Below are 14,081 nucleotides of genomic sequence, written 5' to 3' on the forward strand. Positions count from 1 at the left end.
TATTTTCTTTTTTATATATTGACACTTTAAAAGTAATCCAGTCTCATTTCACAGTTTTTACAAAGTATAAAGCCTTATAAGGTAGACATAATATATATTAAAAAACTGACCGCATTAAGAATTTTTCCTGTTACAACTGTAGTTCAAATACACAATAGCTACAGTCTTCCTTGACTCCTGTCACCTTCCCGTGGTCGGCAAATTGCGGCTCTCGAGCCACATGCGGCTCTTTGGCCCCTCGAGTGTGGCTCTTCCTAAGCCTTAGGAGTACCCTAATTAAGTTAATAACAATGTATCTACCTATATAGTTTAAATTTAAAAAATTTGGCTCTCAAAAGAAATTTCAATCGTTGTACTGTTGATATTTGGCTCTGTTGACTAATGAATTTGCCGACCACTGACCTAGCCCCTCAATCCCCGGAGACAAGTTAGCAGTTTCTTGTTTATCTTTCTAAAGATATTTAATGCACACATAAGCAAATACATATATGTAAGCATATTCAGTGTGGAACAAAAGCAGGTGTCCAGTTGTTCCTGTGGAAAAATAATACAATAATTAATAAATAATAATACAAGTATAAACTGTGTTTCGCCTACTCACAACTGTAAGCCTACTTTGCCCCACCCTGTATGTGTGTACACACCATATAGTTGATTCCTCTGTAGTCCATTTTAAACAGTGATAGCATAATTCACACACTTCTTGTATATGGCTTTTCCACTTTAATAATATATCTCAGAGCCCTGGCCAGTGTGGCTTGGTTGAGTGTTATCCAATGTACCAAGAGGTCACTGGTTCAATTCTAGGTCAGGGTACATGCCCAGGTTTCGGGCTTGATCCCTAGTAGGGGGCATGCAGGAGGCATCTAATTGATGTTTCTCTCATCAATGATTCTTTCTCTCCCCCTTCTCTCTCTAAAATCAATAAAAAACTTATTTTTAAAATATGTATATATATTTGAGATAATTCCATATCAACCCATAAACACTTTTAGATTCTTTTTTGTACCACATAGTATTCCATTGTATCGATATATCATCACTTTTTAAAAATCACTCCCTTAGTGATAGGCATTAGATTGATTCTAATTATCTACTGTTATAAAAAAATTGGGTCCAGCCGACATGGCTCAGTGGTTGAATGTTGACCTATTACCCAGGTGGTCACAGTTTATTCCCAGTCAGGGCACATGACCAGGTTGTGGGCTCCATCCCCAGTGAGGGGTGTGCAGGAGGCAGCTGATCAATGATTCTCTCTCATCATTGATGTTTATCTCTCTCTCTCTCTCTCTCTCTCTCTCTCTCTCTCTCTCTCTCTCCCTCTCCCTGCCTCTCTGAAATCAATAAAAAATATTTTTAAAAATTTTTTTGGAATGAAAGACCTTGACCAACATAATTTCATAACTATGTACAAATAATTATATCTGTAGAACAAATGCTTAGATGAGAGAAGTCATGCATGCCCTTTCCACTATTCTGCGGTGCCTCAGGATTCTAAGAAATAATTCACAGCCACACTCACAATGCTTTACATTTCAAATACTTTATTTAAAAATTTTACCTACTCAAATTATGCTTTCCATTTTAATAAAAGTTTAGAAATAGTTTTTCAGAATACGCTCAATACCAAAACAGTGTGAGAGATGGTTTTATGTCAGAGAAAAATGACCTCAAAGCCAGTGGCACAAATACTGTCGTGGTCCTCACTCCCCATTCAGAAGGTGTCTGCTTCCGAGGACTCCGAGTCCCCCTGGATGCTCGGGGATGAAGGGCAGTCCTCCAGGTTCGCCGAGGGTAGCGTCACAGACATCTTGGTGGGTGACGTCTGACTAGTGAAGGGTGGTCCTGCTTTACCTCCTGTAAAGAGGAGAAACTCGTTCAGCTAAACAGATGCATCCTGAGTATTATGTGCTTTAAACTTTCCAAATAATACAGGGGATCAAAACACGGATTGCATACGAGGTAATTTCTTCTCTCCAGGTGCTCAGAACTTGTCACAGAGATAACATTTTAAAAGTATATGAGATGAATGCTTATGCGCCCCCGACCCCCAATCCATATGTTGAAATCCTAAAGCCTGGTGTGAAGGTATTAGGAGGAGGTGAGGCCTTTGGCAGGGGCATAGGTCATGAGGGTAGAGCCCTGATAGGCCCGAGAGAGCTTCCTGACCCCTTTCCACCATCTGAGACCAGAGAGAAGGTGCTGGCTATGAACCAGGAAGGGGTGCCTTCCAACCTCCAGAACTGTGAGAAATCAATGTTGGTTGTTTAGAAGTTACCCAGCCTGTAATATTTTCTGTAGCGGCCTGAATGGACTGAGGTAGCATTACAAGTGCCAAAGGTTGTGTACAGATGAGAAATGCTACAGGTAACAGCGAGCGAGTAAAGGAGGCTGTTTGGGATGAAGAATTCATTAACAAACACCAGAGCTGACTATATATGCATATCTATCCGTGAATACCCTAATTCATCCCTCTAAGTTTAAAGTATATTGACTAAGAACATACAGAATGCCAACTCAGTATTATTTAAGAACACAAAATCCTCATTTCAAATTTCATGCATTTACCATATACGCATAAGAATAGTAAACATCTTAAGAACAAAGTATCTTAAACAATGTTAAAGACATCTCTGAGTAAAGAGTCATAGTACTTTTTCTAAAACTCCTTTATATTTTTAAAATAGTTTCCACAGTAATAAAGTGAAAAATTTTATAGGGATAAAAGTAGATAGTTCAGTAGATTTCAGTGGTGACTCAATCACAGCTGTCCAAGATGATCAGAATACTTGTAAAAGCATATTCCTTTCATATCAGGAAGTCTAACAAATTCTATTTTAATATTACATCATTCCTTTTTGTTACTGCTATCAGGTATGTGGGGGTTTTTTTCATAAAGGAAGAAGGAGAAATTAGATTTGGCATCATTATAGCAACATCACAAGCTGTACCACCATAGTATAATCCTTTAAGAAAGCAATTCTTATATCAATTTAAATAGAATAAATATTTTAAATAGGAAGGAAACTTTTAAAAATTTAGCTCTGTCAGAATACAATAAAAACATTAAGAAACAATAAGAACTGCTCTGAAAAATATCCATGGGACATAAGTGTTATTTAAATATCCTGATATTTAAATATTCTGATATTTTGTAAAGCCTTAATGCAGAATCCACAAAATAACCAAGAGAAGTATCCCAGGTGAGAACTCACGTCGTCAGTAAAGTAAAAGCTAACACAGGGTATAACTACTAGTATGTCTGAGAGCAAAATTAATTTTCAACCCATAAAATCAATGAAGCCCTGACTGGTTTGGCTCCGTGGATAGAGTTTCGGCCTGAGGACTGAAGGGTGCCAGGTTCGATTCTGGTCAAAGGCACATGCTCGGGTTGCGGGCTTGATCCCCAGTAGGGGGCATGCAGGAGGTGGCTGATCAATGGTTCTTTCTCATCATTGATGTTTCTCTCTCCCTCTCCCTTCCTCTCTGAAATCAATAAAAAAATATTTAAAAAAAATTAATTAACTGTTACCTTTCCCCATTATTAAGAAAAACTCATTCTTTGAGTTCCATATCTTTCAAAGACTACACTGATACCAGAAATTATTTTCTGTTATCTAATTGCACAAAGCTGCTCTCTATGTACCTTCATTTTCCCTGTGCACAAAATAACTGATTAAACTGTCAATGATGTTATGAGAACTATAATTTCTTATCTTTTTTTATCTTAAAGACATTTCGAAATGCCAAAGACCACATTAAATTCAATTATTGTAACGTTATGCTATTTTTTGCAGTTACTGCCTTATATTAATACAGCGATTAAATTTTTACTAAGATCTTTTCCCCATCATTTCACCTCATCCTAATAGTAATTCTGAAAGACAAACTGACAAGGCAACTGAGGCACAAAGCTGGCTTTTCCGAAAGCATACACTCACTAAGTAAAAATCGATACAAGCTGACTGTGTGCAGAGCCAAGATGGTGCTCAGAGGATGCACAGGTGAAAAAGAAATCAGCCTCATCTCCAAAGAGCTCAAAACTTAGTAGTGGAGATAAACATGTAAAGGAATCCTTAGCTTAAATTAGGTGAAAGCAGCAGTTGAGCTGGGACTTACAAGATGTAGAAGACAACGAAGGAAAAGAGACCAACAAAATAAAGTCAAGATAAAGTTAGTATGTTAATGGAACTCTGAGTATTCTGATATCAAACTCTTGGCTGGATATGAGGAATGATGAGACAGAAGGCTGTGAAGGAAGGTCAGGGTCAAATTCTGCAAACAATGATGAGTCACAATAGACTTTGAACATAGGAGTAATTATGAGCAAATATATTTTAGAAAAGGGACTTCTAAGAGTTGTGTGGAAAACAGGAGAAAGGAATCTCTGGAGACAGTCCATGCAAGGACTGATGTTCCCTGGAGTGGAAATAGATTCAGGATACCTAGAGGAAGGCTCAGCACTTTATAAAGAATTGAATATGGCTCTGAAATGACTGAATGAGTAGTAATAAGAACACAAACAAGCTTGAGGCTATGGTGATATAGAGAGGTGGGGAAATACTGGGGTCAGTTACATACTTGGTGAGTCTGAATGCCTGCAAAATGTGTGAGCAGACTTTTCTAGGCAACTCTTAGTCAAAATTATAAGGCAGTTTTAGAGATATAAAAATAACAAAATAGCAACCACCTAACCAGATATAATAGTTAGAACAATGAGAACAGTGATCTCCTAGGAAAGGAAAATAGACTGAGAAGAGAAATGGTGACAAAAATATAGGGAAGGGCAACAATAGTAAATAAGGAGAAAATAAAGGAAAACAAAAGGGAAGTGTCTGAGGGAAGGAGAAAAGGATCCAAGAGTGAAGGGTCACACGAAGTAAGAGATGGTGTTCAGAGAAGAGTCTGGTATAAATCATCTAACTCATAATTAGTAGAGCTAAGGCCACAACTCACTTTTCTTTGCCCTATACCAAATACCGTCATTACCCACAGAAGAAACTACTACTGCTAAAAGTTGTTTAGAGAAATTCCATTTAAGGGTGGTATTGGAATGGCAGGGGCAGCTGAGGAGGGGAGCAGTGATGATGTTCCAGGCACAAGTCCCTTTATGACAGGTCAAGGGCAAGTCTAGGGTCCAAATGATGTCTACTGACCAGACACGTGGGAATGGTCCCATGCAGACTGTTGGTGTGAAGCTTCTGTGTAGCAAGGAGTAAAGAGCGGGTTGAGCCCTAGCTGGTTTGGCTCAGTGGATGGAGCATCAGCCCACAGACTGAAGGTTCCCGGGTTTGATTCCGGTCAAGGGCACGTACCTTGGTTGCAGGTTCCCGGGCCCTGACTGGGATGTGTGCAGGAGGCAACCAATCGATGTGCCTCTCTCACATCGATGTTTCTCTCTGCCTCTCCCTCCCCCTTCCACTGTCTCTAAAAGTCAATGGAAAAAATATCCTCAAGTGAGGATTAACAACAACAAAAGAAAATCACTTAAAAAATATAGAGTGGGTTGAGTGGGGGGCAGGAGAGAGCATGGATTCCGGAATAGGACAGAGCTGGGCAGCTGGACTTATCCATCAATTTACTCAGCAAATATCAACTGAGCACCTACTATGTGCCAGGCACTGTTCTAGACACTGGAAATTTCATCCGTGAACAAGACAAAGGCTCCAATCTCACTGGCATCATATTCCAGTCCGGTGTAGGAGCAAATGAGAAACAAATAAGAAAATAAACATAAAGAATGTCAGGAGATGATAAGTGCTATAAAAAAAAATAGGTAAGGGATAAGAGCAATTGTGAGTGACAAGAGACTTTGGGAAAGTTAATAACTTCCCTAAAGCCTAGTTTCCCCATCTATAAAATAAAGATAACTACCTACCTCGGAGGGTTTTGTGAACATTACATGGAATAAGGCATAGAAAGTGTTGTGTATGGTGCTGGCACAGGGAAAGCACTCAGAATAGATTAGCTCTTTATATGAGCTTCTGTTCCTTTTATGTAACTGGAGAGGAACTATCCCAAGAGGCAATGACCCTCAGGGTGGGCCACAAAAGGTAGTGGCTTCAGAAAGGGTAAGACTGTTTCAAGGAAATGCACCAAGCAAACCCCCACAGCTCTAGAAGGCCTCCAAGTAATTGTGCTACTTTTAACTCTAGTAATTGTTTAAAACAACCAATTATGTGAATAAAATGCACTATTTTATCTAAAATTGTTTCACAATATACATTTTGGGAAAACTTTATGAAGTATTGATCTCCATAAGCTAAAACAGTCACAGTTTTAAGAACTTTAAAAGAGAAATTTTTAAACTGAGAACATTTTTTTTAGAGCATCATTTTCATTCCTGTTAACAGGCAAGAGAGTAACATTCCTATCCAGTTATGGTCCTTGACAGTTAAAAAAAAATTTTTTAAAGAAAAGACAAACTATCTTAACAAATCATCAGTAGAGCAAACATAAATTTTCTACCTATAGTAAATACAGTCTGATGCTTTTGAATTTGACTTCAAAAATTTCCACAGTCATGTCATTACTCTATGATGTAATTGTTTCAACAGCTGTTTTCAGATTTTTGTTTTTAAAGAGACCATTTCTTGATTCAATGGGGGTGCAGTATGTCTTTAACCTGGCATGCATTTAAGCTGGGACGCCACTGAGGGAGACCATGAGCTTGAAGCTTCCTAAGATGTATTTTAATATACTTTGTAGACATTTGGAATTTGAAGTTCAAATCTTTTTGGCTTTACAAATAATTAAAATTTATTAAGAAATTTTATGCTTTCTGTTCTTTGATACTGGATTTATAAGACTAAGGAACAAAAAAGCTAAAACTAATTTATTTTAAGTAATATAAAGATTTTTTAATTTAAGTAATATAAAGATTTTAAATGTCCATTTAAGATTTTGCCTGTATATTGTCTGTATAACTTTTAAAATATACATAACTTTTGAAAAGGTTTTTAAATTTAGATAATTCAATTTCATCAGCAGGCCTTACATTCTGACTCTAATCTTCAAACACTTGGTAACACCTATTGTTACTAGTATATCTCTGTCATTTGCTAACTTCGAGAAATCCAAACAAAGCCTTCTCTCTTAAAACAACATTAGACAAGCAGATAACTGCACATAGCACAAGCCACACATATGAATTTGTGGTATTCTTCTATGAGACGAGGGGTAGATAGAAGTACTTTAAATTGTCGGGTTTTGGTGTTTTCTACATGCAGATAAAGACTAGTTTGTTATAAACTGCACATTTAAAAATCAAATTAGAAAGGAAAGAAATACAATGGTCTTCTTTTTTCTTTTTTTATTCCTCACCTGAGAATATGTTTATTGGTTTGAGAGAGAGGAAGGGAGAGAGAAACATTGATTTGAGAAACATTGATCGGTTGCCTACTGTGTGTACCTCGACTGAGACCAAACCTGAAACCTAGGTATGTGCCCTGACCAGCAATCGAACCTGCAACCATTTAATCTAAGTACTTAACCTTAATGAGGACCTTAACCCATATTTCATGGAAGGACAACCAGGGATCTGTGAATACCCTGAAACAGTATGCAAATTATTTTCATGTAAGTACAATTGAGGAGGGAGACAGATGGGCATAGCTATTGATGTCTTAAAGGGGTCTGTAGCCCCAAATACTTAAGAATCATTGACTCAAAGGATACCACAGCTCCATGAGTTGTTTTTCCAACAGTAATGGCAAAAGAACTCTCCTGTTAATTGTGGATGCTTTGTTTTCCAAAGGCAGCTCTAGTATAGCACTTACCAACTGCACTGTAATCAGTTATGTATCTGTCACTTCCACAGGACAGTATGCTCCTTAAGAGCATGGATTGGGACCTGCAGTCACTGCCTTCTGAGTGACCGGTACGCAGGTACACAGTAAGTACCTGTGACCTTCTCATCTCGTATTATCATTAGTTGCTGTGGGTCTGCTGCTCCTGTTAAATGTGGGCTACACGAGGTCAGCGACTGTGTCTTATTTATCTCTGCATTCTATAAAGTTGTAGCATATGCCAGGCCTTGCAATGATGGCCGACCCTAACTGATTGGTTTCCACCTTGAGTCTGTGGTTCCTCATGACTAACAGCTTGCTTAGATTCACGGCTGACCAGATCTGGTCTTTAGAATCAGCCCTGAGTGCCAGCAATGCAGTCACTTCCCAGCTGTCTTTGAAAATGTAACAATATGTCAGCTGTGTTTTATTGAGTTCTTGAAGTATTTTTCCTGTCCACCCTGGACGCATCTCCTCTTGCTTTAATTCCTTGTTTAAGCAGCTGCTAAACTATCCTGCTGCATTCAATTCTCCTCACATACTTAACCCAGCCCTGCAGATTTTGCAACATTATAGCTTCAGTGCTTGAGAAAAATACTGTAAGTCTTGACGGAGAAGGTGCCTGGTCATTTGATGTTTAGTATGTAATATTTTATCTGCCTCTGCTTTCCAGAATTAGTCACTATTAAACATTTCTTTCCTTGCTTTCATGTTTAAAAGTGATTTAATATGTTAGTATAGTCTCATCCCAAAATATGTTTAGACATAAATCCCATTACATTTTTTAAGTTTACTATTGCTTCTGTTTTCTGAGTTGACAAATGCTTATTTTAAAATTTATAATTTAAGATAAAATTCTTCCTATAGGAAGAATAACTGCATCGGCACCTGTAAAAACAACTCCAATTCTTTTTCCTCTAAAAAGCAATAGTTAATGTGAAAGATTCGTTTCTTCTTATGCCAGGTTCCAGCTGCTTCACTTTGTTTAAAACTGACTTCAAAGTTTAAACACTGTCCTGTCCCAACAAATAACCTCCCCCAGATGGAATTATCTCAAGTACTATCCTCAGAGCTCTGAAAACCACACCTGCAGCCTTTTAATTCAACATTTTATTAACTTTCCAAAGGGAAATGATAAATTTTTTCTGTCCCCTAACTTCCGGAGAGTGGAGCTCAGCGCCTGAAGGGAGTTCTATGCCTGGGGAGTGCTTATAGATATTTAGGCAAATAACAAATTGGGCTCGCTCTCCCCATCAGGAGCCTTTCCCTTCGCCCTCTACTCCCCCAGGTGTGTTACCTTTGCCTTTCCCTCTCCTAAGCTCCAAGGACCCTTCTTTTGCGTCCGTAACTTGTTTCCTGAGCCTACGCAGCCCAGCTGGCTTACTTCTACTTCCTCTGTAACTTTCTAAAAAAACTTTCTCTTATAATTTGAAAAAAAACACTAGAATTACTATCTCTACTATGTTGATTATTATGAGAAAAAGAAATTGCAGGGAAATGAAAAAACCTGAATAGCTCCCAAGTCCAACAACTTTTAAAGTAAAAATCATCCCCGTAAATCAGATGTAAGGTACAGATTGGGCTCAATGTGTCCGAGATCTATATCACCTGGTGAAGCTACAGTTAAAAAATTTTTTTGTATAAGAAAATCAGTTAAGCATAGAAATAATCATGATTCATTTCTATTCACTAAAAAGAACACAAACCAAATGCACTCCCCACAGTTGCTCTCATCAAACCAGGTAAACAGAAGCCTGATATAGTGGCCTTAATATAAAGAAGGAAGTTAAACAGCTGGATCTTAATGACCGTCAATAAAATAATACTTTACCTAATAGATTATTATCTTTATACATCAAAGATTAGGGGAAGGAGGAAGCAAAAGACCAGAAGAGAATTCACAATTTGTATTAAGTAGGAGAAACCCACAGGCCATTTATTCAGATATTTTAAAAGTTTTCACAGATATTTTGACTTAAGGATTTAATAATCACAAAAAGCAGCTTAGAATTTCCCTTCTCCCTAGGCCAGCCTGGGACATGCTGCCTAACACAATCTATGTGAAACAACCAATAAAGTTGTCGGGGAGCACAAAAGAGCCCTACACTGTTCAACAGAAGCCAACATTAAAATGAAATAGGCCGGGGGAAACTCTCTTTATGGTTAGAAAATTATGAAACAGAGAAATGTTAAATAACTGGAGAGAGAAGCCTGTAGTACACATAGTCCGCTGTCAACCCATGCTCTGAAAAGCACCCATAACTGCCAATAACCACTGTTTTGAACAAATTCTTAGGGCAGAATGATTTGGAATAAAGTCATAATATGTCATAACCAGTATTTTCTGATTTTCTCTAAGGTAAAAGTCATCTCTCAAGCTTCCTTTATTTCACAAAAATTTCAGGTGGATTTAAAAGAAGATAATTAAATGAATGTGATTTTAAGCGTTACATAGTTCATTAAAATAAGCAATATATTCTCACTGGAGACAAACAGTCCTGTTAAACTACTGTAGTTATACTATAAGAGACATCAAAATTAAATGTTTAGAAATTAAAATGCAATACAGTTCAATGAAGAAATGAAATCTTAAAAAGAACAGTTTTAGAGGAAAATATAGTTTTATAAGAGTAAGATTGTGGGCAAATAGTTTACTTATCCTATATAATAAAAGGCTAATATGCAAACTGACCAAAAGGCGGAACAGGTCACTATGATGTGCACTGACCACCAGGGGGCAGACGCTCAACGCAGGAGCTGCCACCTGGTGGTCAGTGCGCTCCCACTTGGGGAGCCCCATTCTGAGCTGGCGAGCGCAGTGGTGGTGGCAGAAGCCTCTCCTACCTCCGTAGCAGAGCTAAGGGTGTCTGACTGCCGACTAAGGCCTGGGAGGGTGGGGGCGGTGGGGAGAAAGCGTGCTTAAGCCCCGAGGGCTCCCGGACTGCGAGAGGGTGCGGACTGCGAGAGGGTGCAGGCCGGGCTGAGGGACACCCCCCCTCCCCGCCCCCGCAAGTGCACGAATTTCATGCAAGTGCACGAATTTCATGCACTGGGCCTCTCATGTATTGATAATCTGCAAATAAACCAAAATGGAGCATCCAACTTTGATACTGGTTTTTAAAAATCTTTAAATTCATTATAAGTGCTCATTATGATGTTACTGTGAGACACTACCTATGACCTCACTTCCCAGAATGCCTCTAAGTTTCTGAGTTGGAGAGGGACAGCCGTGCCTGCCTGGCCCTTCCGCTTATGTGAGCTACCTTTCAGATCCTGAAGGACAATCGTGGAAATGGGTATCAGGACCACCTGAGAGGCCCCTTCCACTGAAGAACCATTTATCTGTAGCAGGTAAGTAGCAGTCTTCTCTGCGGTGGTTGCCTCCAAGCCCAGAGTTCAAGCATATGTATTGTGTTATGGTAAGAAATCAGCAACATCATTCCCTTTCATACTTAACAAAACAGGCTGGAAACTAAGAAAGAGGACGTTCAGTCTATGTAAGGTTCAGCTTAAAAAATTTAAGTTCCTTTTATGTACCCATCATTATTACATTAGGTGTTGTGAAGCCCAAAAGAAGGGTAGGACGTTATCTCAATCCTCTTTCATTGGAAAGACAAAATGAACACAGAGCAGAATAAGAGTAGTCAGCAAATCTTCCAACTGCTCCTGTTCCACCTAAAATATAAGAGATTTCAAAGGCTAACACCCAACTGAGCTCTCTGCCTTTTAAAATTATATCATTTCTATCTGCTAATGTTTCCACTTGTGTAACTCGAATGCTATGCTGGGTAATTTTTCTTTTCCTCTTCTTGTTCTATGACTTTCTGTTTTATTCTCTTTAAAAAGGTGCTATATGTTACCTGGATGGGTTTGCATAAGAGCGTTGTGAAGCCCTTTCTAAACCAGTGATTTTTTAACCGAGGTTTGGGGTAGAGAGAAGGGAAAGTCTGAATCACACTGGGGACTTTTCAAACTAACAAGGGCTCCTTCTATTCTGATAGGCCTGCACTCCGGGTGTATCCCCAAAGGGAGTTGCTGCTACAGTGAAACACTCTTCTAAATTCATAAAAACCTAAATGTGAATTTTATACACTCCATTTTATTTGTAATAAAAAAAGAATGTTTCATTAAAAAAAATTTTAGCGTAAAAAAATTACAACTATTTCATTACTTCAAACCAAAACATACTTCAGTCATCTCTTTGTATCATACAAAATTACATTAGTAAAAACATCTAAATTGAAATAACATATCAAATCTGTTATTATTTTTAGATCTCCATTAAACCACTTCATAGGTTGAAGTAAAATTATTGTAATGCTGGATTTACTTAAAGGGTAGAAAAACAAATGGTTTCCCTCCATTTTACCGCTTCATTTCCCCCAAGATTCAATTCTTTGCATATAGTGGCTCAAGAAATATCCAGCAGAACGATGTTTCTAAAATCTTTATGTCAAATAGAGATACCACTCTGTGATCTTTTATAGATCAGTTTTTAGGGGAAAAAACACTTCTCCTATCTATTTTATACTGTGGTATGTAAGATAAAAAATTGCAAGTAAATGATAATCGAACACTATATCAGCTGCAAGTTAGTAGCTAAGAGCACAAACTCAGAAGCTAAACTGCCTAAATGCAACTCTCAGTGCCAACACGAACTGGCTGTGAGACCTGAAATACCACCAATTTGTGCTTCAATTTACTCTTCTATTTCATAGGTTTCTGATGATCATTAACAAAGATGATGTATGTAACTAACTTAGAGCTGTAACTAGAAAGTAGGCACTCAATAATGGTAGTTTTATTGTTATTTAGCCTATGATTATTTTCTAACTTTTTCCATTGACAAAAAAACAACAACAATCATTCTTGTTAGGCAATCTTTTCAAAATAATTTTGACAAGGAGACTTTTTGTTTAAAAAAGAAAAAGGAAAAAATACTGATCACATATTACAGCAGTAGAGCTAAAAGGGACTTCACAAAGTATCTTATTCTTACTAATAAAGAAATCATGATTCAGAGAGGTTACTGACAAAGAAATCAATGTCACAAATTAGTAGTAGAGACTACAACCCACAGCATACAGTTCTTCCCCACCTCCTAACTTTTTCATACTCTTCTACTAGGATGTGTCTTCAGATACTGAGCCCTGTAAGAATAATCAGAAATGATCTCTAATACTTTCTTTAAAAATTATCAAGGAAGGAGATACGATGTTTAAGAGTAAAGCCTTTGCTTTCAGAGTTGGACTTGGTTTGACTCCCAGCTCTGTCATTTTTTATTAGTTACTAGAGGCCTGGTGCACGAAATTTGTGCGGGGGGTGAGTGGGGAGTCCCTCAGCCTGGCCTACGCCCTCTCGCAGGCTAGGAGTGCTTGGGAGATGTCCAACTGCCGGCTTAGGCCTGCTCCCCAGAGCGGGCCTAAGCCGGCAGTCGGACATCCTTAGCACTGTTGCGGAGGGGAGAGGCTCCCACCACCGCCGCTGCGCTCACCAGCTGTGAGCCCGGCTTCTGGCTGATCGGTGCTCCCCCTGTGAGAACACACTGACCACCAGGGGGCAACTCCTGTGTTGAGTGGGATTGGGCCAAAACCAGCTCTTCGACATCCCCCGAGGGGTCCCGGATTGTGAGAGGGAGTAGGCCAGGCCGAGGGACCCCACCGGTGCACAATCAGGGTCAGGGAAGGACACGGAAGGTTGGCTAGACGGGGAGGGACCGCGAGAGGGCTCCAGGTTGTGTCCGGTCAATCTCACTCAGTCCTGATCGCCCGGACCCCAGCAGCAAGCTAACCTACCAGTTGGAGCGTCTGACCCCTGGTGATCAGTGCATGTCATAGCGACTGGTTGACCAGTCGACTGTCTGCCCTCTGGTGGTCAATGCATGTCATAGTGAGTGGTTGAGCGTCCTTAGCATATCATTAACATATTATGATCTGATTGGCTGAATGGCCCACCGGATGACCGGACACTTAACATACTAGTATTAGGCTTTTATTATATAGGATGTGACCTTTGGCAAAATATGTAACTTCTCTGAGCCTCAGATTCTCAAGTATAAAATGAGACTATTACCTAACAAATTGGGTTGACTGAAGATCTTAGCAGAATGCATTACATTAGGAAGTATACTTAGAAGGTAGCTATTATAGTATATTACTAGGGGCCCGGTGCACAAATTCGTGCACCTTGAAAGGAACTGTGGGCCACTACACTGCGGTGGGCACAGGGGCGGGTCTCGGCCCATCCTCCATGCCCTCACCTGGCCTTTCCCACCATAGCCCCAGTCCTCTGTCT

General features: G+C 39.2%; 1 protein-coding gene across 9 annotated transcripts in view; it reads right to left on the bottom strand.

The window, feature by feature from the left end:
• Nucleotides 1-334: 334 nt before the first annotated feature.
• The window catches only part of KIAA0586 (KIAA0586 ortholog), a 95,134-nt gene continuing 81,387 nt past the window's right edge, over nucleotides 335-14,081 (bottom strand). For 6 of the 9 annotated variants that reach the window (XM_023763233.1, XM_023763232.1, XM_023763229.1 and 3 more), the window contains one exon: nucleotides 1,539-1,857. In XM_023763233.1, the coding sequence (XP_023619001.1) occupies nucleotides 1,715-1,857 (143 nt within the window). In that variant the 3' untranslated portion in view covers nucleotides 1,539-1,714. Of the gene's footprint in view, nucleotides 535-1,538; nucleotides 1,858-14,081 lie in introns of those variants that run through there. The other 3 variants (XM_023763231.1, XR_002831839.1, XR_002831840.1) reach the window with 3 other exon arrangements.

The sequence above is a fragment of the Myotis lucifugus genome, unplaced genomic scaffold, assembly GCF_000147115.1.
Source record: "Myotis lucifugus unplaced genomic scaffold, Myoluc2.0 scaffold_278, whole genome shotgun sequence".
Lineage (NCBI taxonomy): Eukaryota > Metazoa > Chordata > Mammalia > Chiroptera > Vespertilionidae > Myotis > Myotis lucifugus.